The following is a 26685-nucleotide window of genomic DNA, read 5'->3' on the forward strand; positions in this document are numbered from 1 at the left end:
GGGTTTAGGTCTGATGACATGCAGGCATGGCGGCAGCACTGGAATCATCAGCTATACAAAGCCCTTGAACATCAGTACCAAACCGGATTGGAGGTTCTGAACAAGAACCTACCTGAGATAAATATTGACCTTACTTTCAAGTGTGTACCACATCTTTGTTGTTATCCACTATCCTTTGTTTCAGTTGCGCATATTACAGTGTCTCTCCTCTGAGCAGACAGGGTCGGTTGCAGTTTCAACCACCGTTTGAGGAGGTACGAGCACGCTACTACAGGGAGATGAAGAGGTTCATCTCAATACCAAACCAGTTCAAAGGGGTCAGTGCACCGGGCGATCCGGTTATTTTTGGTGCTATGATCGACAGGAATGCTTATGGGTTCCTCACCGTCTTCAACAAGGCAGAGGATCTCTTCACCCGTTTGGAGGCAATTCTACACAAATACAAGGTGCCTGAACAACATATTTCCATAATTCTCAACTCAAGTGAACCTTATTTATGTACAGTATACTTATAGTTATACTTATATACATGTTCACATCACAAGCTCATTGTTAACAAAGTTCTGTAGATAAAACATAAAACAAACACTAATTACAATTAGTTCAGACAGATGGATATATGAATAAAGTGATATTACAATTTTCAACAACAAAATAACTATTCTTAACTAATTAATAATATATAAGAGCCCCCCCCATACATTTATGATTCTACCCATCGGTCAACAGTCAGTTGCAACACTTTGTATTTATAATGCTATATGTTTTGATTTTGGCCATGTTATGTCTCATTTAGGATTACAGAAAATGTGTTATGTTGTTCCACGTCACTGTTGTAGAATATTAATGTCACCCCCAGTGTGTAATGTGCTGTATATGATAGGGACTGGTAGAAAAAGAGTCATCATTCTTTGTTAAATGTCATTGACTTTTCGTTTTGATCACAGTGGCATTTAAAATGAGGAAGTGTGGTCCTCTCACAGTTTTGTTTGTGTGGTTTCATTTTTTTCTGTTTGTTATTTTTTAGGAATGGGTGGTTCTGGGCCAAGTAGATTTAGAGAATTTAGTGGAGAAAAATCTCACCACTGTGCAAGATTGGGAGAGAAATTTCAAGGCCTTGAAAGCCAGAGGAAAAGAGTCAGAACGTCTTCCTAGGTACGTATTTTGAACAAAACAACAAAAAGGACAACCAAAAACTTGAAACACTTTAGATTCTTAAACATCTGATGAAAAAAACAAGTCTTCACATTATGTTTTTAAGAGAAGGGAAAATATTTTGGTGTTATTAAATCCTATTGTCCCATTATTTTTGTATAGCGCCGCTTTAAGATCACAAGTGGGTTGGCGTTTATGCCAACTGACATTTTGCAAGAGGCCTTGCACACTCTTGATAGGTTTCTAACAAATCAAAGGGCACATTTACTAAACATATACGTAGACAAAACGCTATTGACAATCACATTCACACCTATGGACAGTTGGAATTTAAAGTTTTTGATTAGGGGGGATTAGAGACAAAACAGCCATACCTAACCAGCCCGAGGACCCATAAACTCCAAGCTGGAAGGCCTGAGTTGAGATACACTGTGCTTCTTGACTCTGAGTCAGATGTCCTCTCTCATCAACCAAACATTTTGTAACATGCAACAAAATAGCAACAAAGGAGTTTGTAAATCTTTCTCTGGCTTGTTTTTATTTTTAACGGAAACTAAAATAGAGCGTGAGTAATTCAGCAACGTGTGCGCTATTAAGCAACAATAGACAACGCTTTCACTTTTAGCACTTTTGGAACTAATGTTCTTTTCATTTTTATCAGCCAGGAGAAGGTTGACTGCGTCACAGTCAACTGTGAGCCATTAAAAGCTGCCATCGATGGTTTGATCCAGAAGCTCTTTGACCTGCTGCTTATTACCCTTCGGAAATCCATACAAGGTGGGCAAAATAAATATGACAAATAACCAATAAAACATTTTGAATTCCTCTTTGCCTGTAGTTGCAGACTAATTATATGCATGATTCATGTTGTTTAATTGCATCTATTTTGCTCTTTTTCCACTGTCTTAATTTCAGGTCACACACAGGCCATTGAAAGTTTTGTGTCAGAGTCAATGGAGACCTTGTCCACACGACCAGAAAATATTGAAGCGATTAGTGCTGCCAGTGGAAAATATGCCCAAATTGTTGCCCACAAGCCAGAGGTATGATACAAATAACTCCTACTAGGGAGTCTAAAAGGTAGTTTCAAATATAGTTGCAACTTTCTGTATTGAAATGGTTGAATCTAAAAGATTGAACACAATCAATTCCAGCCTTTATTCTACTTCCCCTGTCAATGTATTTAGAATTAAAAATATCATGCAATTGTAAAAAGAATAGCAATGTACCCAGTTAACGCTGGCTGCTAACTCTTATCTGACGTAGCCATAAGCTTCCGTCACAAAAATGACTCATGTGCTTACAGTATTTTAGATGCGGACCTAACTGAAGTCAACATTTAGTAATGTCTTGTGTGGTACACTGACAACTTGTGAGCTGTCATGCATAATGAGTTTGACTCAAGGGGTGAACTTCTCCCCAAACTCCTGTTCTTATGCCGCGTTCAGATGGAGTGCGAACAGCGTACGGTTTTGTATTTTAGTCAATGGAGTTCGCGTGACAGGCGCGATGAAGCTTCGAGCGATGCGATGGAGCGACGCGCAGCGCGTAATTACGCGTGACGCTAGAAGTTAAAAAAATTGAACTTTTATTGCGTGTCGCGTCGCATCAGCCAATCAGCTTTGGGAACGTTCAACGTCTCAAGCAGGGGGCAGGAACGAATCATGGCGGCTGCTTTGCGGTCACCCGGAGCTATCCAACACGGCCAGCTGAGCTTTCAATACAAAACGGAGCCAAGCAAGAGCACTTACCTGGCTTGTAGAAAGGCGGAAGGGAGAACATGGGACAACTGGTGTGTGCAGCGTTTGCTTCCTTTTTTTAACAGCTGTTGAACCGTAGTTACTGTGCTAAGCTAACGATAGTGCAGCTTATAGTACAGTATTTAGCACGGTATTGACCATTTGATTGCGACATTGAAACTTTTTTTTGGCAGACGAGTATTTCCATGGAAGCGAGGGACGCGCTGTGTAAAACAAGAATAATAAAGGTGCTGTCGGAGAAAATATTGGCTCTGCCATATCCCGGAAAAGTGAACGTTCTCAGTAATGCTCTCCTTTCCGGATCCATTGTAAAGTGCACAGCAAGCTCACTCCCCTGCCCTCGCGTGATATTGTTGCGTGAAAAGTGAACGTCATTTTGACCTCGCAGCAAAACGCCTCGCGTAGAGAGTAAATGAGGCACACCATCTGAACGCAGCATTATATGACCATCAACTACTGTTAGACGTTTAAAGGCTGCTTTAGAGGCTCAATATTGGCACAGAGTGATCCCTATAATTGTAATTGATGCCAGAAATTATTTGAATAGATTGCTTCAACGCAGTTTTGATGATTACGTAAAACAAGTATGAATTTTCATGGAGCACTGTAGGCTTTGTAGGTCATGGATCTAAGGGTTAATTCTATGGTTCTCATTAGATCCTACCTCAGTTCAAGTCAGCAGAGGAGAAGAACCGTTTGCTACGAGCAGTATCTGGGGCGGGACTGGACTCCCTCTCCTCCCTGAGGGCCAAATGGGATAAACTGGAGCTTGTCATGGAGAGCCATCAGCTCATGATCAAAGATCAGGTATAACAGCAAAGCATCATGTATTGTGTCCTTGATGGGACACATTTTCAACAGCAACATTTATCTGCTGGTGCTTATTTAATATCTCCAATGTACATTTTCCCCTTACATGAGTTCCATTTATTTTCAATGGAAGGCTCCCTCATGCTCTTCTCCTTTCCTAGATGGAGGTGATGCGGAATCATACCACAGATCGAATCAATGCCTATATGGCAGATCTAGAGAGGTTCAAGGCCCGTTGGGACCAGCTGAAGCCCAAAGAGGAGATGCTTGAGTCTGGTGATCGTGATTCCCTACTTGCCAGCCTCCAAACCATCAGAGATAAACAACAAGAATTCCAGGAGTTAGAATTAGTGCGCAATAAACTAATGTAAGAATCTTACTATACACTTGATATCAATGGGTGTCCGTGAAACATACGCCTCCAGTGATGTCCAGTGATAAAAACCCCTCAGATGCAAAAGTACGCATTACTGGGCTACACAGGCTATTTTTTGCAGCGTTTAATTGTCAATAAACCCACATCAGCAATTAAAACTTATTATACGTGATACTACGAAAACTTAAAACTGAAATAGTTAAAAAGCTTTAACAAGGTTGTTCTCCAAATTACAAATCACACTTTAATATAAGAATATTGTTTTTTTTTTATCATTAATTAAATGTGAACAACAATAATATTACAAAAACACATTAAAAATGAAAAAATACATAAATGAAATGCTTGCGCTCACCAAAAAGTCTGTCCCCCTTTTATTTCAATACAAAATCCATTCTTCTTTCTTCAGAAAGACCTCAATGATTTGGTTGTAGAATTTGTTTGTACGTTTCTGTCCCAATAGTAAATCATTTTCTTTTGACATGGACGCCAATATTGAAAGTCGCCTCTGTTCAATTTCCATTTTGGTTTTCTTCAGCCATTGCGGGTTTAAAAAAAAAGTGAGTAGAGATGATTTTTCTGCCTCAAGTGCAGGTCAGCTAAGAAACACAGTTAGCTTGGTTGAGCAGCATGTTTTTTTTTTTTATTTGTATTTTTTAAAAAACATTATTTAACGACTTCCACCGTTAAACACAGTTGATCAACATAGCACCGCCTCCCTGCAGTGAGCACCCAGTCACATCAAGTTCAATGTGAGGCTTTGAGATGGGCACCCTAATGACTCAATTGGCTATTGCAACTGTCTATTAACTACGTATATGGGTCCGTTCACACTGCACATACTGTATGTCTTTCTACACGGCACAGATGCCCTGGACCTGTAGCTTGCGAATGTCCTCAAATGGGTCTGTTTGCAGACAGATTTTAAGTGTGCCTGGCGACACAAGTTTGCTGAATTCTGATTGACTAAAACCTCTAACCTAAAACTACAACACTGAAAGGAGTGTTACCATATGGGTATAATATGACACGAAAAGAATTAAAATGAGATTGACTTTTCTTGTAGTTATTAAAATAATTTTAGTTTATTATAGTTATGATAATGTCAGGAGAGGGCCTTACTGGCCCTGACAGTCGACTACTGCTTTATATGAAGTATATACCATCAAAATTCAGCTTGTAACGCTGACAAGAAAATGCATCATTTGTAATCTGAACATCCTCGTTTCACTTTACCATATTTCTCCTCTACCCAGTGAGGACTGTATCTACTTCAACCTGGAGGTTTCAGCTTTCCCTTTGGCTGAAGAGACAAAACAAAATATGGAGGAATATAGTCAGATGTGGGGTCTGTATGAGGAGTGGCACCAAGGCTTTACAGAAAAGGCTCAGGAGGACTGGATCTCATTCAGGTAAGGCAACAGACATAGCTGATATTTTTATTCTTTAAATGTTCTTGTCTTTAACTTTTATTCATTTTACAGGAGCAAGACCTATCAATTTGAGGAATTTTTATTTACATGGCAGGATAAGCTTAGGAAGTTGACACAACCTACAGCAATTTCTGTTAAACTGCAAGAAGAAGTAGATAAATATAAGGTACACGTTCCAGTTACACCAATTTTTATTTCATGTGTCAGTTAGCTCTTATTCATGAGTTTGTCCTGTGTTCCTTAAACTCAACACATAACCTAAACATTGCATTGATCATGTACATTGCTAAAGTTATTTTTAAAACTTTTATATTATTTGAAAACACAGATTCGTCTGAGTGTATTAAGCTTGTAGAAGATTGAGTTTCTTGCCACTTTGGTTGATGTGATTGTTGAATGTTTAAATGCATTTTCCATCTGTCTTTTCAGAACATTGTTCCAGTGCTGAAATATGTGCGTGGAGAACACCTGTCTCAAGACCACTGGTTGGATATGTTCCGTTTACTTGGTCTTCCAAGGGGGATGACATTAGAAAGACTAACCTTTAATGACCTACTTGGAGTGGCAGATAATATTATTGCAAAGGCCATGGAGCTTAAGGTACAGCTGATAATAAGAGTTCATAAAATATAAAACAAAAAGAGACAAATCATTGAACATTTAACATTTAATCCCTGAATGTGAACTGTAACGTGTTAGCCTTTTGACGCACAAAATTTAAGCAGAACATGGTTCAAAACATCGATCGTTTCCCATTTATTTAACGCTTGTTGAGTTTTTCTTTGATATACAGTCTCTTTTGAAATTAGTTTTTTAATAAGTGAATATTTCAGATTTTCCAAAAGAATCTTTTTTTAATTATAACTGATGACCAATGTTTATTTAAATTTTTCTTTTCATACTTTATGAACAGTAATTGTAACTCAATGAAATTTACACACTGGGTCAAAAATGAACCACTGTTCCAAGTGTGTTTTGCAATTGAACGACTTAATTTACTTACAATAATTTAGTAATGAGTGTGGACAAATACTTATGTATCTAAAATAAATTACAAGAGAAGAAATCACTAGAACACAACTTGCAATCTAAATTTGTACATGCTTTACAAATGACATTTCGTTAGTATGCTTCAAGACAGATGACGTCTTGGTTCCCAAGTAAAGCTGCTGCCCCTGTTACTCAATTTGAGATAAGCAAGAGAAAATAGTTGAATCAATCCAACTTATTGTGCGGGAAAATCGTAGGCTATATTATACCTTCAGATTCTCTCCTTTCATGAGTGGCTGCTTTTGACTTCTCTACCATTTGTATTGTTGTAGTACTGTATCATTCCTAGTTTTTTTCGACAGCTATCGTCTATGGCTTTGTCATCATAACAGTGCATTATTTAGCTAACTACAAAAGAAAATGGATGGACAACAGTTAGCGAACTATAATATTAGTTCACTACAATACAATCAACTCACAAAAATATTAAATTAAGGCAAAATAAGGAAAAAATAAGTAAATTGAGGAATTCCTTAAATATTGAAAAATTCACTAGGTCACTTTTGACCCATGTTGTGCTTCAAAAAATCTTTTTAAGTGGGGAAGTAAAGATGAGATTTTGTGGTAACTGGGAATGCCCCTTTGGTCAGAATTCACCAATCCTATTCAAATTGATCAGTGGGATTAAATTCTCATTTACTTTGTTTTACTTACTCATGCATTCATTAATATGTACTTGTATATCACAGATTGCTATATCTAGTTAATAGAATTGGATTAACTAGCGGTATCCCATATAACAGCTACATCCATCAAATCTACCTTTTCAAAAATAATCATGCTTGATTTTGCTTGACAATGTCAGAAATATTTGGGTTGTTTTGGTGCTGTAGTGCTGCAGCCCACTGCATTTTAGAGGTGTTCTATTATTTGTAATTTTTAAAAGGTCATGTAAATAAATATATACTTTCACTGGTCTAAAATAAATTAATAAATAGATAAAAATCACTGCATTGATTGAAAATATTGAAAGGTTGCTCTAGTTTTGAATGATTTCTCATTGAGCTGATTGTTGTTTTTTATTGATCTTTATTTTAATACCATGATTAAATCAAAACTTAAGTGATGCTAATGCTAGGGCAATATATGTGTTAAAATGTCCAAACCATCGGATGAAGTCGCAGCTGCAGTTTCCATATTTATACCAGGTTAAATGTTTGTTTCATATGTGTGTAGGACCTGAACAGCCGTGCCCAAGCAGAGGTGACAATCCGAGAAGCACTGCGAGAGTTGGATTTGTGGGGAGCAGCAGCTACTTTTAACCTCACAGAATACACTGGCAGCAGTGGCCACACTCTAAACATTATCAAAGACTGGAAAGATATTGTCAGCCAGGTATAAGCATGCACACCAATTGGAAAAAAAAATACTCACACCAAAGCATGGGTAGGTAACTTTGCTCCTTGAGAGCAGTTATCCTATTCTATGTTTCCCTTCTATAAACAAATGATTCAAATGATTAGGATCGTTATCAGGCTTCTGCAGCCCTTGCTGATGTGTTGATTATTTGAATCAAGTGAGATGTAGGAGAGAAACATAAAAAACATACAGGTATGGACAGGCTTGCTGACCCCTGGTATAGTGCTTTGTACTGCTTAGTTGTAGGGAAGGCTTTTTTTTCTCTCTCACACGCACGATAATAGAGGTTGTAAATCAGTACTTTATTTTATTTATTTATTCATTTTTTATTTTTTAAGCTGTGTGAGCAGGATAAGTAGTAGAACTCTGAATTTATGTGTATTATATTTATAGTATAGATCCCTTTTTTACACCAACACAACAACAAAGAAAAAGTGAAAATTACAGTAAATAATAAGCACTTACAGGCTATTACCGGTAATATAAAATAACCAACTGAAGGTGTGGCGATTAAATGAGCATGCTTCTCTTGCCACATAACCACTCTGCCAACTAGTTAAACAGTATACTGTTTTTAAGGCATTACTGTTCATTCATTCACCCGGCTTTTCATTCGTGGCCACCACTAAGTGAGCATTGATGCCCTACAATTATGCATAGCCAATTGCAAGTTTGAAAAAGTCTGTGATTTTAGTTGCACGGCGTTGTAAAATTCTATTTACCCAGAATATTTGACAGATGCTGATTTTTAATTTGATTCAAAATCCTTGAGGGCATTCTGGCATCTGGCAATAATAAGTTTGATTTATAGTGTATTACAGGGTGTCTTAATATCTCTTGAGATAATATATATTCTTCTACTAAATTTATATTTTCGATAGCCATATTTGAGGACTTATTTTGTGAGGCGACAGTCATCTAGATTTATACCGCATTTCCAGATATCATTTAAGGCCCAATGGATTTTTGAGTGTTTAAAATGTATTGAGCAGTGACCTAACTGCCTGAAGGCAGACACATATATCCTCAGCTTCAGTTTGTTTATACTGAAAACTGAAAACTTTTTTACTTGATGATACATATTTTATACACACTGTCTGTCTCCTTAAAAAAAGGATGATAAATTCTATTTTGTCATATGCTCCATACTCTATAGAACTGATATAATAAATATTTTCCCCTGCAAAAATGAGCCCAAGCTTGATTGCTTACACAAACAGATGTAGATGCTGTTAACTAACCGCACCAAGGATTGCGTCTGCCAAACGTGCGTTTAACTTTCCTCTGGGATGAGCACATACAAATACTGTAGATTGATTACATATCCTCAGTGTAATTTGTCAAACTTAAGGCAAATAATGTTGACTGATTTTTTTTCATATTTAAGACTGCATCTTAAAGTTAGCTTGAAATAGCACTGTTGTGCAAAACTATGACATGGAGCTGCATTCAAAATGGTTGTGTTTTAAACACAATGCTATAGAGCAGCAGTTCTCAAAGTGGGGTCCACGGACCTCCCGGGGTCCATGAAATAATTTGGGTGGTTTGGAACTGATTTAGTTCCTCATTTAACAGTTGCAAATTTGTGCCTTGTTTGGTTCTTTTTGCCTATTCCACAAGCACTTCTAATTTTATTTCTTCAAACCTCATTTTCCGCTTGCAGTGCTCTCCCAAAATTTCTGATGTGAAAACAAGCAGAGCGACAGTACCTACAGCGCGATCTGTCTTGTCATAACAGTAGTCTCCACCACATTGAGTGTCCATTGTTTGGGATCTTCATGGATGAGGCCCTATGTTTGAGGATAAACATCTTTTAACCTGAATTACTGTCTGTCTCTGATAACTGCTCAATTATAATTATGTTGCATAGCAGACAGAATACAATGCTGTGTGTAACCCTACATGCAGATTGCTTCCTATTACAAAAAAACAAAACAAAAAACAAAACTATGGAATTCAGGCAGTTCTTTAAATGCCATTTTTTGAAAATGAATTTTTATTACTCCAAAGATGTAGCTATATTCAGTCGCATCAACAGACTTTATGAGGAGAAATCTTAATAGCCAATGTTGGCACTTTGTTTCCATCTAGGTGGGAGATAACCGTTGTCTGCTGCAGTCTCTGAAAGACTCTCCATACTACCGCAACTTCCAGGACAAGGTCAGATGAATGTTGCCCCTTTCACACCAAAAGGTCCAGGAACTCTGGGGTTCAATTTTTGAAATTTATGGTCCGTGGCCCCTAAATTTACATTCACACTCAGCGACAGTGGGCAGATAGTTCATTCAAATTGGACTGATGACGTGAGGCCGGGGGGAAAAACTGCACTGTTGCATCATGGAGAGGTTGCCAGAGGACACAGAAGCACTCCCCGAGGGCAGGCATTGGTGAGCGCTTCTGTGTCTCCCGGCATGTGCTTTGAGATGTGGAGCTTTTAGGGGAGTGCATGCCATAGACTGGGCGCCAGCTGTGGCGGGTTTCTGATCCCAATCTATGGGACATAAATCTGCAGTTGGATGCAAGCTCGCTGCAGTTGGTTCTTGATTTGGGTGTTCTTTTTGGGGTTTGCTTCATGGAGGGCATGCTGGGAATCACTGAAGCGCTTGCTAAAAGCGGGAGTCGGTGATTGCTTCTATTGGCTACTCATGTGAGTATTGGGCCGGCACCTCCGTGTCCCCCGTCATGTAGTTTATAACAAAAAGCTATGAAAGGAATGCATGGACTGAGCACCAACTGAAGCTGGTTTCTGGTCCAGATTGCAGGGATGTAAATCTGCTTCAGTCAAGTGTTTGGTATGTGTATTTTTAAAATATATATTTTTTTAAGCTTCACGTCACAAAAGCGATCGCTCAAGGTGGGCGTTCTGTCAGCCAGTTGAAGCAAATTGGCAGATGCCCTCTTCCCTGTAAATACTCATTAGATAGAGTCTGTTTCCTAGCATCCATCCACCTAACAATTTTCTTTCCTAAACTGGCGACAGTGAAAACAACTGCTGAGTCACTTAACGGTGGCTGCTGATTCCTAATCTCCTAATCAACCAATCAGCGTTAGATAGCATAACACACCCCCCTCAAACTACCCTCGTAGATTAGCCCTGGTAGACGCTTGGGGGACCATCCAGACCCAGAAGGTTTTTTGGTGTGGACGTTAAGGTGAACTCAAAGTATCAGGGTACAATGCATAGTTCCTGCGGTGTGAAAGGGGCTCATCATGTGGGCGGGTGCTCTTTGAATAAACAGAAGTACTTAACACCAAAAAAAAAGATTAGAATAACAAATGTATGTATGCTTACATTCATTTACATTAAGGTCAGCTTGTGGGAAGTGCGTCTGTCAGACTTAGATGAATACCTACTAAGTCTAAATGCAATCCAGAGAAGATGGGTTTATCTGGAGCCTATCTTTGGGCGGGGAGCATTGCCCCGAGAAGAGGCTCGCTTCAAACGAGTTGATGAAGACTTCAGGTAACTGGAGTAAAGGGCTGAGATTTTTGTGAAGATGATAGACTTATCTTGTATATAATATTTGTCAGACTCCCAAGTCTTGCTAAATCATAATAATTCAAGTAATTCCTGATAGTTTTATACAGTGTTGAGTTATGACTTAAAGTTTGTGATGCTACACACAACCACAATATTGACAGGGATGAATATACATTTATGAAGGAACAGCACAAATGGTATAGAACACAACAATATTTTCTAACTAAACAATGTTTCTCCTGTAGATTTTTTTATAGATACTCATACACTATATGGATTTCTTCGTTCCTTCCTTCCTTCCTTTGATCCATCCATTTATCCATCTATCCATTCCTCCATCATGCGTCCATACTTTTTACTTCTTGTCTCTTTTTTAACCACTGCCCATAAGCTCACTATCACTCTGTCTTCCTTTTTTTTTTCCCAGAAAAGAGTTTTACAATCTAAATTAAATGGCAAGCATGGATGCACACGTCTTACTCAGATGTATTTAGCCACTTGAAGATGAAGTGATGCTAATGTCCACCGTAAATAAAAAAAATCCTATTCCTTCTTAATGCTAATCATAATACTGTATTTTATTGCCATGGAACTGCAATGTTGTCAATATAAACAATGCATTTTAAAAAAAAAAAATTCAAACCCTGACCCCCCATCAAACACAACCCCATCAAACACATTTGGGATATTTAGTTGTGCATTTTCTTTCATTTTCACATTCTATAGATGTGATGGCCAGGTGTCTCAATATTTTTGCGCCTACTGTACTATGACAGTTTCTGCACTGTAAACCTTAATTAACAGTAAAATCCCAATGTGCCACAGGTCTATCATGTCAGACATCCAGAGAGACAACAGAGTAATTTCTCTGAGCTCAAGGGCTGGCATCAGAAACTCCCTGGTGACCATAATGGATCAGCTGCAGCGCTGCCAAAAGTCACTCAATGAGTTCCTGGAGGTACATAAACACAGAAAAAACACCCTTATAAGACATTTATCCCTTCATGTATGTTTACTTTATTGGTCAATCTGTATTTCTGTTTTAGGAGAAACGCTCAGCTTTTCCAAGGTTTTATTTTATAGGAGATGATGATCTTCTAGAGATCCTTGGTCAAGCCACCAACCCATCGGTTATTCAGTCACACCTCAAGAAACTGTTTGCAGGTCACATTTGTTCTGTACACGTTTATGTATTTATGTTTTATTGTTTTCTCTAGTGTTAGTGGACACAATTAAAACCCTCAAGATTTGTGGCCCTAACATACAATGTACTACTATCTGCATAGGCATCCATAGTGTTGTGTTTGATGAGCAGTGCCAGCACATTGTGGCCATGTGTTCCTTGGACGGAGAAGTGGTACCTCTAAGAAATACTGTGCAAATCTCCAGCCTTGTAGAGGTAAAAAAACAAAACAAAAACAAACAAAAAAAATACAGTATTTTAAAGCATTAGAATCTATATTTTCAATATGTTAGTGTTTTTCATTTCAATACGGTAATTTATCTTCCCCATAGGTGTGGTTAAATGAATTGTCGAAGGAAATGAAGGGGACTCTGAGGGAACTGCTGGATGAATGTGTCACTGCAGGGAAAAATGGGGATGTTGACCCCTCACGTTATCCGTCACAAGTATGTATGCATCCCTTATTTTTCCTTTTCTTTTCTTTGTTTTATTTTTTTCAAGAAAAATGACTGAAAAGTCAAAATGTGATTTGTTTGGTTTTAGATTTTGTGTCTTGCAGAGCAAATACAGTTTACTGAAGATGTAGAGCGTGCACTCAAGGAACACAGTCTACAGCAGCTAGAATTGGAGCTCAATGCCAAGCTGGAACACTACACCACAGTTGACACCAGCTCTGATGACCAGACAAATACAGGTAAGCTTCCAGAAGTTCTGTATTCTTCTACAAGATTGTGTGGTCACTCTAAGCACCCTTAAAGTTCAAATTACTGTACAACCATTTTGTAATTTGTACTGCTATTTGTATGTGGACCCATTCTGAGAATTAAAAATGAGCTGTTCCGGCTACTTCCTGTTCATACCATGCAAACCCATGTAAACAGGAACTCTTTTTACTTAAAAATGTATCAGTTTAAAAAGTTGTTTTTACCAATTAACTGACAGAATTTAAATATAATTCACTACTGTTTAATTAAGTTCCATGGTCTCCAAGGGGTGATATTACATTGGAAGAAACAATTCTGTGGCGATCAGCTCATGTTTAGTCCACAATGTAGCTCTGTTGATCTACAACTATGTCTAATCTTATGCTTTGTCAGGAACCGCTTTAGAAAATATAACCAGAAGTTCAATGCTGTCACTCCTAAATATAGCGCTAAAATGCTTTAAAAATCATTCGTTTACTCTGTGACAACAGAGTACTTTACACGTCAAGAGTGATGTCCAGGTTAATTGGTACTGACTGTGCAATTAAATTAATGTATGTATTTATTCTCACTAGTTGCAATTTTATTTTAGCCTATTCAGCTGCAAGTATTTCATATTTGATGATGCAAACAGCCAATGACTTGTGGCCTCCACATAATCCACGGTTGTACTGCTCATTGATAACAGCTATTGTTAATCAATCAACGGTAATTTCTACCTATAATCGGTCATTTGTACTTCAACAGAATATCTTTGTAAGAAGGCAGTAAATCTGTTCAAGTGTAAAATTATATTATCCTTTCGTGCTCCATGTTTAGTTTCCATGTTATGAGCAACATGCGATATGAAACAATAGCGTTAGGTAAAATAAGGCAAGTTTATTTGAATAGCACATTTCATACAGAAAGAGGAGTTCAATGCACTTTACAGAAAATTGAGGCAGAGGCCTCACCAGAGCAGTCAAACTAACATTTACAAGTAGATAGTAGTTTAGAGTACGTAGACCATGACTTTGAACAATTCCCTGCAACCAAAGTTCTGTGTGCACTATCGTTCTTCATAGCACAAAGTAGAAAAAAGTTGTCTCCGTTTCCATGCTGGGAGGAATTATGGAGCTATTGTGATCGAACACCATAAAGCAGCGTTTTGTATTGCACATAACCTGTTCTTGCCACTTGGTTTTCCAATCCATTTTTATTCCTTACAAACATACAACTGAAGCACTTTTGTACTGTTATGGTGTTTTTATTTGTAGTGGGAGCTAATTGTTTAAAAGGATCAGAAATAATGTATTGGACAGCTTCAAAATTAATAACTTTAAGTATGTCTATTACAGTATGTGTGTTATTGTTTAAAAAAATAATTAAAAAAATAAAATGATCTAAAACCCTTAGTTCAATAAAATGTCCTTTGCTACCTCTTCCAGACTGTACAGTAATATTAATTCTTCATCCCTATGTATCCAGTCGATTAAAATCAAGTTTTAAGACAAAACAAAGCACAAACATCTGAAATATTTTGTTTTCTCAGTTATAAATTTTGTTTGTCATGTTTTCTTTAACACTATTGACCAGCACACAAAAATAGAACCATTGAAGCGAAACAAAAAATGAACTGATCTGATACATGGAAACTGAGGAGTGCAGCCATCTCCGATGAAATAATGTTAAGATGAATACAAGAGTGTCGTTTGGGTGGTTTCTTAACTCATCAGACAGATGCTAGCCTGACATCAGTGATCTATTAATCATGCTGTTTATATGTCTATATCGTCCTGGTCAGGGCACTGGCAGTGGAATTAATAGAATTCAGTTGCTATATGAGTTCGTACTGTAGTAATTATGTGTTAAATAAAAAGACTCTTACTTACTTATATATTTGAGTTACTTGCCTTCTTGAAGAAATTCATTTTAGTCTTCAACCCCTTTGATACATATTTGTTTTTTTAAACGATAAAATTGTACACAATTGCAATAAACCTATGCCTTTTTGACATTACTTTGTTGGATTCCAAGTGAGAAGGTAAAAGGTAAGTCCAAAACAATGATTATTGTTTACTTTGCCACACTGTGATTTACTTTTTATATGCTTTTTCGCCATTGTGCTTATTTATATAACAATGGGACTGTACAGACTCAAGTATTCTGCAACTGAAGTTGAAGGCCTTGATCCTGGATATTATCCATAACATCAGTGTGGTGAAGCAGCTGAAGCAAGCAGACGTGAGCAGCCTTGATGCCTGGGCCTGGCAGAAACAACTTCGTTTCTACATGGGACCTGATAAATGCTGCCACATTAATATGGTGGATGCACAATTCAGCTACACGTATGAGTACCAGGTGGATACCTCCAGCTTTATATTCTCCTGTTCTTGCTCTCAAAACAATCCACCTCTTGCACACATTCAAGGGGGAGGCTTCTTCTGTGCATGACCTTGTGATTTACTGAAGGCGACGTCTGCAAGTATTCTCTCCATATTGTTGGCATACATTCGATTCAGATAACCTGCATAATTTTTAATCATTGTTTTAAAATACATATGAAAATTGGACTAGCTAAAAAATAGCAAAAACATCATTTTATGTTTGAATGTAAATGAGAAGATAAAGTTGAGTAGTCAGTAGATGAGAGTCTAGTTCTCTGCTAGCCTGGTCCTCATTTGGATCAAGTTTAAAATGTACATCTGGCACCATAGAACCATGTACAGTACATGCTTGATGTGTGGAATTCTAAAACGTTAAAGAGAACAAAATTCCTAATTAGGACCCAATTGCAGTCTGTACTTTCACTATTTTGCATTCTTCCACCTCGCTTTGGGCAGTAGGCAGGGGTCACCCTAAACTGGTTGCCAGCCAATTGCAGGGCACACAGAGACTAACAACCATTCACGCACCCAATCACACTTAAGGACAATTTAGTATGGGTCCAATACACCTGCCATGCGTGTTTTGTGAGTGGGAGTGTGTGAGGAAGCTGGAGTACCCGGAGAGAACCCATGCGGGCTCGGGAGAGAATATGCAATCGTACACAGGAAAACCGGAGCCAGGTGGATTTGAACCCGGGTCCCTTTAACTGTGGCGTGTTATTCACTGCACCACCTCAATATAGAAACAAAATACAATCAAAACATTTTATAATATATTTTGATTTGAGTAAAAATATCTTATATAGTTTTACATACTGTTACAACAACCCACTAAATATAGTATAACAGAGCAGATGTATCCCTTGCCACAGTACCTTTCAACCTTATTTCAGTGATGTACCCCCTGTGAAATATGTTTTTATCCAAGTACCCCTTAACCAGTGCAGTGCATTTTTGGGTTTAATAAATAAATAAATAAGCTTAAACCATGCCATCAGTGTTTGACTTATTAAACTGCCAAACCCTTCAAACTTCATTTGTAATTGTCAACAAAATTAGACATCAACATAAAATGTTCTCTTTTGGGTCATAGAAGGGCTCTGTCATCAAAAAGAAATAAGTAATAATAAATATTTGTCCACAAAAATAATCAACATAAAGTATCAGACCTGTTCTCAGTAATAAACCATTCTAAATAAATATTTGTGCACAGAAAAATATTAGAACATAAAGCGTCATCTTTTGGGATTAAAATCGAGATCTGTTTACAAAAATAAATAATGAACTTAATTATTCATAAATTTGTATCCACAAAAAATAATAAACAAAGTGTCAGACTTTTTCTCAAAAGGAAACAATTATGAATAAATAAATATTTGTCCAGAGAAAAATATTGAACTTTTGGAATGATAGTAGAGATCTGCTCACAAAAATAAATTATTAACTTAACAGGTAACGAGAGGTGGCATGTGCCATGTTGGATCGAACCATTCTAGTATAGGGGGGAATCTGACTTTTAAAAGTAATGAAATTGAATAACCTACTGAACATGATTTTTTTAGGAACTTATATTTTCCTGAAACATTTAATTCACTCAATAACTATTTTGAAAGGATTTTTGCATGCTTGTTTGTTTGTTTTACTTGAAATTTTGAGTACCCCCTGAACTTCCTTCAAGTACCCCCAGGGGTACCCTACCCCCATTTGAGAATTACCACACTGTCCAGTGACGTGTAACAAACTCGTTTTGTTTTGTTTTGTTTTGCTTTCCCCGAAAAAATTAATTAAAAATAAATAATAACTTCTCTACATTTGAAAATTACGTTTTTAATTGGACAGCAATATCATACATATTCATCCATACTCATTCCAGTACATAGCAATCAGTATATTCACATTTATATGGATTTGGAAAAATTAAATATGCACCATGGACCATTTAGAGAACTTTTCAACTGTGTATTTCTTAATGTCCAAGGCTTTTACTACTACCATTTGGGGGAGCTGTTTATTTAAGAATGGATAAAATTGAATGTACACTAAAAACAATTAAAAAATAACAATAAAAAGCATCTGCCTTTTTGTTTTTTTATGTCGCTCAATTGTTTTTAGATTCTGTCTCTTAATCATCCACTGCTTTCTCTCTATTCATATCTTTTAATCCACCTGTCATCCTCATGATATTCTCAATACACTCTCCATTTTCTCTTTCTCCTCCTTTGTTTCTCAGGGTAATGCAGCGAAGCTGGTACACACTCCACTGACTGATAAATGCTACCTGACTCTGACTCAGGCTATGGAGATGGGACTTGGAGGGAACCCCTACGGACCAGCTGGAACGGGCAAGACTGAATCTGTCAAAGCCCTGGGTGGGCTGTTTGGTCGCCAGGTGTTGGTGTTCAATTGTGATGAGGTACAAAAAAAAAGTCTGTTTGTGGAAGAATTCCGTGATCTGTACCCGAAATCACTAATTTTAGATATTGTAAGATGTATTAATCACATTCTATTATACAAAACATGATTTATTTGTGACTGTTGCTTTTAAACACTACTTAATCTTGGTTTCGAATAAGGCTAAATATGATCATGTCAAATATCTTCAGTGATTGGTACACATTGTTTGTAGACAAATAGATTATGTTCTTTAGTTCATTGTATGAATGGTTATAGATATGAAACTTCCAAAAGAAAAGCAATGATGCTTTTCTTTTTATCCAGGGTATCGATGTGAAATCAATGGGACGCATTTTTGTGGGCCTGGTGAAGTGTGGAGCATGGGGATGCTTTGACGAGTTCAATCGTTTGGAAGAGGCAGTGCTATCTGCAGTTTCTATGCAGATTCAAGCCATTCAAGACTCCCTTAAACATCAGAAGCACACTTGCGAACTGATGGGGAGGGAGGTCAGTGAATACACATTTATGCAGTCCAAAATTATCTATTAGTCTACACACTGATGCAGGACTATTTAGAGTTGCACATATGGATGCCAAGCCAATTGTGTCGCAATACCTCCGTTCTTAGATTATTCTTTTTTTATTGTTCACTTTCTCTTTAGACATGTAGTGTACTACACAAATATGGATTATTCTTCATATTTTTTTTAATTCTTTTTATTTTTTATTGTTCACTTTCTCTTTAGACATGTATTGTACTTTCACAAATATGGATTATTCTTCATATATATATATATATATATATATATATATATATATATATATATATATATATATATGTATGTTTTGTTTTTTTTTTCCGCCCGTCCAAGGTTGAATTAGACCCGAACTCCGGAGTGTTCATCACACTGAACCCAGCAGGAAAAGGTTACGGAGGCCGACAGAAACTTCCAGACAACCTAAAACAGCTGTTCAGACCGGTGGCAATGAGCCGGCCTGACAATGAGCTTATTGCTGAAGTCATTTTGTACTCTGAGGGCTTCAAAAATGGTGAAATACTGGGTTGCAAACTGGTTGCAATCTTTAATTTGGCCAGGTATGACTTGTATTATTTCCTGTCGTGGGTGTAGGTTGTGTTTTAAAAGCCCTGTAACTGCAATGACAATTCTAATGCAGTTTATTGATTCTTTGAAAAAAATATGTTCATTCTTGGACTAGCCCTGCAGTCAATTGAGAGTGGTTAAGCAAGCTTCTTTTCTTTTTTTGCGTAGGGAGCTGTTGACCCCGCAACAACACTACGACTGGGGTTTGCGAGCTTTGAAGACAGTGCTGAAGGCCTGTGGTAGTTTGCTTCAGCAACAGAGGAAGAGTCATGACAAGGACAAGAGTGAGACCTGCTATGACTACTTTGACTATTTGAAACATTTCAAAATGTCTGTACTTTTATGGGCAACACTCAACACTCATCTAACATCGTTTGTTGGATTTCCATTGCACCGACTAAAGTAGGCTCATACCATTGTAACTGCTGCAAATCTGCCCGTGTATACTGCCGCAAAAGACCAACACGCGTCCCCCTTTAGGACCCCTTGCTGTTCAAACAGTTCAGCAATAAAATAGAGCAATGAATCGACCACGTAGCCGTCCAACAACATCCCTGATACAAAACACACAAAACAAACATTGAACAAATGCTGTCATAAACACAGCAACAATGAGGAAATTGCAACATATTTGTATTGCTTTTCTTATGTTTATGGGTTTAATTTGTGTGTGTGTTCTGTACTACATTTAGGTTTAGGTCTTTCTGCAAAATTACATCAACGGGGAAAGATTTGAACATTAATCATATACACTAAGCATAAATATAAACCTTGTGTTCACCGGTGTCGGACCAAAACCTTGAACAGTTCCTCCAAGCCCCTTTCAGGAGACCCAAAAAACAGTATGTTTTTTTAACCATTAATGTGTCATTATGAAAAACAGCAAGCCATTTTCAACATTTTAGGTAGGTCACTATTTAAAAAAAATAAATAACATCCACACGTAGACAATCAATAGTTTCGATTTTGAAGAAAAAAAATATAACCGTCTGACAAGGTTTTAGCCAATATATTGCTGAAAATAAAGATGATGAGTCTTGTTTCTTTGTCATGTGCACAGGCGTAAATGAAATTTGTCTTCTGCATTTGAACTATCACAGTAAACAAACACTGCTAGTGTCATTGCTGGAGCACAGTGTACGAAGCACATTCAAAGCTATGCAAATTTTTGGCAACTTCAGGCTGTAATTCGTCTCTTCGACTGTGTACTGCTCCTAACTTTTTCTTTGCGCTACTTCTGTTCTCGCTTCTTCGTTTTCTCTTTCACCCTCTTAAATCCCAATTCCTTGTGGTCAACCCACCCTTTATCTTCTCAACCCATTCATTTTCACACATGCACACACACACATGCACCCTCCTCTGCGTGGCAGTGTCCCAAGCTTCTCTGATGTTTGACTCAATGTGTAGTTCAGTCAAGTATTCTACTCTGCTCTGAATAAAATACAAGAAGGCAGGGATTGCATGCAACTTCAATCCTAGCAAGCTCTTAAAACCCATGTTACACTGTTAAACAACAAGTGACATTTCTAAAGGACATGGTGAGTTTTTTTCTACGTATCCATGATTTTTTTCAAGTTCAGTTTTCATTTTTTCTTTTACTTTAATTCAAATATCAATGTTTTTATTTCCCTTCTATTGTTTATTTGCAGTTCAAGAGATTAATCTGGTGGTGCAGGCATTGCGACTTAACACCATGTCCAAATTGACCTTTGCTGATAGCTCACGGTTTGATGCCTTGGTCAGGGATGTCTTCTCTGGGGTTAGTTTCACTGATGTTGAGGACCTGATACTCACTGAGGCCCTGGAACAGGTTTACAAAGAGAATCGACTAGCGGCCATACCTACTCAGGTATAACTGCTACAAACTCACACATATCTCACATTCTCATGTGACCTCATTCACCGGATAAAAAAATTTGACAGGTTTAATACATACACTATGTGAAACTGTGAATGAATCAAGCATGCAGCATAGTTTTACTTTGATACAATTCTGTGTGTGTGCTTGTGTGAAAAGCTCAAAAAGTCATTGGAGCTGAATGAGCAGCTGAGACAGCGCATGGGTGTCGTGGTCGTAGGGCCAAGCGGCGCCGGCAAGTCTACTCTGTGGAGGATGCTTCGCGCTGCTCTTAATAAAACGGGAAAAGTGGTGAGTGATTAATATTCATCTCCCACCTTTACTTAAAACCAGCTAGTTCCAGTTAGTTGCGGATCATTTTTTACTTCTCTTGTTCCTTATACAAAATGGACACATTTCAGTTTCTATATTTTATTTTCTTGTGGTTTAGGTAAAGCTGTATACTGTGAACCCTAAGGCAATGCCCAAACAACAACTTCTGGGACATATTGACATGGACACTAGGGAGTGGGCTGATGGTGTCCTGACACACAGCGCTAGAAATGTGGTGAAAGAATCCCAGGGTAAGATGATTGGGTGCTTTTGCAGTGTTTTCGTTATTACTTGATGAATTTCCACACTTGACTGTTCTGTTTTTTTCGCTAGATGTAAGCTCCTGGATTGTGTGCGATGGTGACATTGATCCAGAGTGGATTGAGAGTCTGAATTCTGTCCTTGATGATAATCGCCTTTTAACAATGCCAAGTGGAGAACGTATTCAGTTTGGACCCAATGTCAACTTCCTGTTTGAGACTCACGACCTGAGCTGTGCCTCCCCAGCTACGATATCTCGCATGGGCATGATCTTTCTCAGGTTTTTTTTTTTTTTCATTATTTTTTTTTACTTTTTTGCAATGTATGTTTATTTGCATTTCATTTCAAAATGTTCCCTGTTTGAACATCACCTTTAATTCTTCAGTGATGAAGATATTGATGTTGGCGCCTTGGTGAAATCATGGTTGTGGAATCAACCTGAACAGTGTCACTCTAATTTAGAAAACTGGCTAGGAGATTTCTTCCAACAAGCGCTTGACTGGGTTCTCAAACAGGTAACTTTTGCTCTATAGTAAATGTTTACCTGACATTTCACTGGGGACATGGGGACAATCCTAAGACTTCCATGGTCTTTCTGATTCAAAACACCTCTGAGTACATTAGCATTACTGACAAACAAAATATGAGTGCACTATTTTCCATTTCACCGTTCACTACAGTTGCATATCTTTACATAAATGACACCAGCATTACTAGACATATTCTAACTCCGCTTCTGTTTAAAAAAAAAAAGACAATTATCAAATGTACCTAATCATTGTCAGCCCAGATCTTGGTGTTTATGCAAATTTTATAACTGACTGTCATGATACCGCTTTTGGTGCCTAACCATGCAATTAAGTGACCAACATTAATGCAACATCACAGTGTGTGATGTATTTTTATTGGTGACCTTTAAGATTTTTCACATACTTGAACAAATTACCTCTCATTGCCCTCAAATGTGTGTGTGTGTGTGTGTGTGAGTGTGCGTGTGTGTGTGTGTGTGTGTGTGTGTGTGTGTTTAAATATACAGTTTTGATTTCACTTTTTCAAAAGGTTGCAGCTTGAAAATAATTTGAGATGAAGGCATGCTGTAAATGATTGATTCATTTTTGCAACTTTTAAAGTATAGAGTTAGGGTTAGGTTATGAATTGAGAAGAGTTCACTTGTTAGGTGGACTTGATTAAAATACATGGACACACCTTTTATATAACATTTCAAAGCACTAATTGGATTAACTGTATAATAAAATTTAGTTTTTTTTATTATGGTCATAATGAAAGTGCTTATTTTGACTTTTGAGTATGTGTATCTAGATGATTTTATACCATACCATTAGCTGTAAGGTGCTGGAATCAATTGGGGAATTGTACTTGAAGCATTTTAATTTGACATTGACCAATACTAGTTGGAAATAAAGAAACTTTTCTTTTTTCTTTTTCTTCCCTGAGAATGACTTTGTGGTGGAGACCAGTCTGGTGGGCACGGTTCTGAACGGTCTGTCACACCTCAGTGCTGTGACTTTGCGCGGACAGTTCATTGTTGGTCTTCTCAGAGGCTTCGGAGGAAACCTCCACCTTAAAACAAGACAAGAGTTTGCCAAAGAGGTGAGCACTTCCATCATTTTTGTTAGAGCACACCGTAGAGTGGTCTTTTGGGATAGTGTTTGCATTTACAATGTATTTCAAAAGGTTTGTCATTGTTTCCTGTGAGCATAGCATTTAGTATGCACGAAGATTTCACTTGCCACATTTGTCTTTTTTTGTAGTTGCTTAGCTGGGCCAGTGAAACCCCACCAAACACAAGAAAGCCGCTTGATACATATTATGACCCTGACAGCGGCCGTCTTGCAGCTTATACATTACAGCGGCCTGATGGTCTCAAGCTGGAGCAGCTCTCTCATTCAAATTCACTGCCTGTTATCGAGACTCCAGATATGCAGAGGGGACTTCACTGTTTCTTCCCCTGGCTCACTACTCAACACCGGCAACCATTCATGGTAGTGGGACCAGAGGGCTGTGGGAAAGGGTAACTACACATTTACATAGAAAATACATCTAATAAGTATATTCTTGGTTTTGATGAACTTGCTCAGTATTTTAGGATAAGAAAAAAATAGAACTTTATAGAAATTCCACTTTCAAATGATGCTGGGTTTTAAATGGTCTAAGATGCATTTTCACTACTTTGCGTCAGTGTGCACTGCAAGGTGTTTCTCGTATGTTCCTTGCTCATATAGCTACATCAATAGAGTACCCTGAATAAAATGTGTTCAATAAATGCCTTTCTACAGTAATTAGAACATCTATTTGTAGCGTCAACCAAGCTATAGTATGTGTTTTATCAGCTTCTTTGTAAATGCACATCTTTGTATATCTCTTGTCTTATCACCTTAGAGTGTACAGGCTGTTGTGACATGTCAAGTCATATGCAGATATAACTACAGTTATCTCATTCAATCCCAAAGGTGTATTTACTGTATATACAGTAGTCTAGATGTCTAATACTGAGTGTTTATTTTTAGTATTTTTCTTTCAACTAAATAGAGTAAAAGAAGATCTAAAAAATAACCAGCATTGATTAAATTTATATCCCAGTCATTTATTCATCTCATTATATAAATTAATTTTAAATAATTCAGCAGAGAGCAGAATTTTTTACATACTTACTATCCCCACATAATAGCGTTCTTGGCTTTATTTTACTCAATTTTTAAGACAAACCCACGTGTATCCATAGTACCGTCCAAGCCCAGATTTTCTTGTTTTTGCCAGAGAGATTAGAAGATTATTTGGCCAATTTACACAAATACAAACAAGGTTGTAGTCAACTCTATTTTTTTTATTACGGTTATTTGGTTCAAAGGTACTTTTAGAAGCCGCCTCAAAAGTTATTTTTTGCTCCCCTCCCATGAGGCAATGAAAAGATTGAGCTCCCTTCAGATTGTCATTTCACTTAAGTCTCACCTTTCAGTTGTTCAGATGATTTCATTAATGCCACAAATGTATTGTCCCCCCATCTTGTCCTATACCAGCCACAATATTTGCAAAACCATGTTGCTTTACTGTGTAGGATAATGAGACACTGAATGAAAATGTCTAATTTTTTTTCTTAACATCTAGAATGCTCCTGCGCTTTGCCTTCTCCCGACTACGCTCCACCCAAGTGGCGGTGGTCCATTGTAGCGCCCAAACGTCATCTCGCCACGTCCTCCAAAAGCTCAGTCAAACATGCCTTTTGCTCAGCTCCAACACAGGTCGAGTCTTCAGACCTAAGGACTGTGAGAACTTGATTCTTTACCTAAAAGACATCAACTTACCCAAACCTGACAAATGGGGGACAAGCAACCTCACAGCCTTCTTGCAACAGGTAGAAATTTTCTCTAAAGAAATTGTACAACTGAATAGCAAGCATTAAAGTATTCTCAAAGTACCCTCTTCAAATCAGTAATCTCTCAATATCACAGTTACATAAGGCATTACGTGTCTTTGTCGTGTCTTTGTCATGTCTTTTTAAATGAGATGGTTGAAAGGGTGGTAACTCATTTAGATGGTAGACGTTCTTATTACACAACCATAGTTGGATGGCTCAACGAAATAATAGTAATTCCCTGTGAATGGAGTTACAAATCCCTAAGAAACAAACATTCTTGGACAAATTATTTAACAGCATCTTTAATTTACACCCTACGTATGTTCGAATATGAACTTGGCAGCAATTGATGTGTGCAATGCAATATCAGTAACCATAATTTCCTTCATATTAGAGTCCTAATTCTGTTTATCCCACACTTTCCTCTCCAGGTGTTGACGTATAAAGGGTTCTATGATGAAAATCTGGAGTGGGTGAGCCTGGAGAACATTCAGGTGGTAGCCTCAATGTCGACAGGCAGTGCAGTAGGAAGCCATTTGCTAACATCACGCTTTTCATCAATAGTTCGCATCTGCACCATAGAGTAAGTGCAGTGGAAATTTCAGCTTCTTTCTTATATTCTCACCATCAACATCATCACTATCAATTGTGTTATCACTGTTTCTTGATGTTCTGTCTCCATCTGCTTTGGCGCCTCAGCTATCCAGATCGGGAGCAGCTGCAGACTATTTACGCGTCCTACCTGCAGCCAATTCTCCAACACAGCCTGGGTAGCCAAGCATCCTGGGCCAGCACTGGGAAAACACACCAGCTGGCTGGTTCACTCGTGCAGCTCTATGAACAGGTACTGAATTGGACTGGACATTTATGTTAACATCTGTATTTGTGTCCAAACTATTTCCTGGATTACTGAAAGCATGATTTCTAATGAGTATAAACTGAATTACATGTTTTCAATAATAGGAAAAAAACGATTTAATAGTATCACCGCCTAATATTCTTTAGCCTAATTCTTTTGCAGTGATTGTTCAAAATTGTCCACACAAATGATCAGAGTTGTTTGTCAAAATCAGTTAAAGACTTGTATTAACTGTCTTTTTGCATTTAATAATTGTTCTGAACCAGAAATGTAGTGTTTACCAATTATTATATGCTTCTTTTTGCACTATATGTTAATGTCATATAATCCAACTCTGTTTGATTCCTAACAGGTGAAAGCCAAGTTTACAGTAGACGACCATAGCCACTACCTCTTTACTCCATGTATCCTTACAGAATGGGTCCTCAGCTTGTTACGATATGACCTCACTGCAGGTAACATAATACATGGGAAAGGTTTTTTTGTGCCTCTTTTTGCATGTATTAATTCTCATTTAGTGATATACTTTTTGCAGTTTAATGAAATTAAGTTAAGTACTGTAGGTTATTGATTATTTATATTTTGTTTTTAAGCTCAATCAGATGTGACTGACAGTGTGCTAGTTGTGGTAGCACACGAGGCAAGAAGGCTTTTCAGAGACCGGCTAGTTTCTTCCAAAGATCTCAATACCTTTGATAATATCCTCTCCTCCATCATCCGCGGTGACTGGAGCTCTGATGTGCTTGAAAATATGGCTGGTAGGAGATCTCTTTCTGTCATGTGGCCTTCACCATTCCTTACCTACACAAACCAAACAATGTTTGGCTTGGATGGGGAAGATCTCA

General features: G+C 37.7%; 1 protein-coding gene across 2 annotated transcripts in view; it reads left to right on the forward strand.

The window, feature by feature from the left end:
- The window catches only part of dync2h1 (dynein cytoplasmic 2 heavy chain 1), an 81818-nt gene that overhangs the window by 13392 nt on the left and 41741 nt on the right, over nt 1-26685 (forward strand). For both annotated transcript variants that reach the window (XM_088427414.1, XM_088427415.1), the window contains exons 17-51: nt 1-140; nt 218-446; nt 1028-1155; nt 1817-1932; nt 2071-2198; nt 3573-3722; nt 3887-4092; nt 5358-5513; nt 5586-5700; nt 5964-6134; nt 7761-7919; nt 10035-10103; nt 11252-11406; nt 12250-12382; nt 12471-12588; nt 12711-12823; nt 12940-13053; nt 13151-13301; nt 15446-15651; nt 17908-18090; nt 18396-18578; nt 18944-19167; nt 19343-19458; nt 20824-21023; nt 21192-21323; nt 21463-21595; nt 21678-21885; nt 21991-22120; nt 23061-23216; nt 23378-23637; nt 24732-24978; nt 25413-25564; nt 25681-25825; nt 26193-26295; nt 26434-26598. In XM_088427414.1, the coding sequence (XP_088283540.1) occupies nt 1-140; nt 218-446; nt 1028-1155; nt 1817-1932; nt 2071-2198; nt 3573-3722; nt 3887-4092; nt 5358-5513; nt 5586-5700; nt 5964-6134; nt 7761-7919; nt 10035-10103; nt 11252-11406; nt 12250-12382; nt 12471-12588; nt 12711-12823; nt 12940-13053; nt 13151-13301; nt 15446-15651; nt 17908-18090; nt 18396-18578; nt 18944-19167; nt 19343-19458; nt 20824-21023; nt 21192-21323; nt 21463-21595; nt 21678-21885; nt 21991-22120; nt 23061-23216; nt 23378-23637; nt 24732-24978; nt 25413-25564; nt 25681-25825; nt 26193-26295; nt 26434-26598 (5494 nt within the window). The remainder of the gene's footprint in view (nt 141-217; nt 447-1027; nt 1156-1816; nt 1933-2070; nt 2199-3572; nt 3723-3886; nt 4093-5357; nt 5514-5585; nt 5701-5963; nt 6135-7760; nt 7920-10034; nt 10104-11251; nt 11407-12249; nt 12383-12470; nt 12589-12710; nt 12824-12939; nt 13054-13150; nt 13302-15445; nt 15652-17907; nt 18091-18395; nt 18579-18943; nt 19168-19342; nt 19459-20823; nt 21024-21191; nt 21324-21462; nt 21596-21677; nt 21886-21990; nt 22121-23060; nt 23217-23377; nt 23638-24731; nt 24979-25412; nt 25565-25680; nt 25826-26192; nt 26296-26433; nt 26599-26685) is intronic.

The sequence above is a fragment of the Hippichthys cyanospilos genome, chromosome 11 (assembly GCF_059441005.1).
Source record: "Hippichthys cyanospilos isolate Australia breed blue-spotted pipefish chromosome 11, RoL_Hcya_1.0, whole genome shotgun sequence".
NCBI lineage: Eukaryota > Metazoa > Chordata > Actinopteri > Syngnathiformes > Syngnathidae > Hippichthys > Hippichthys cyanospilos.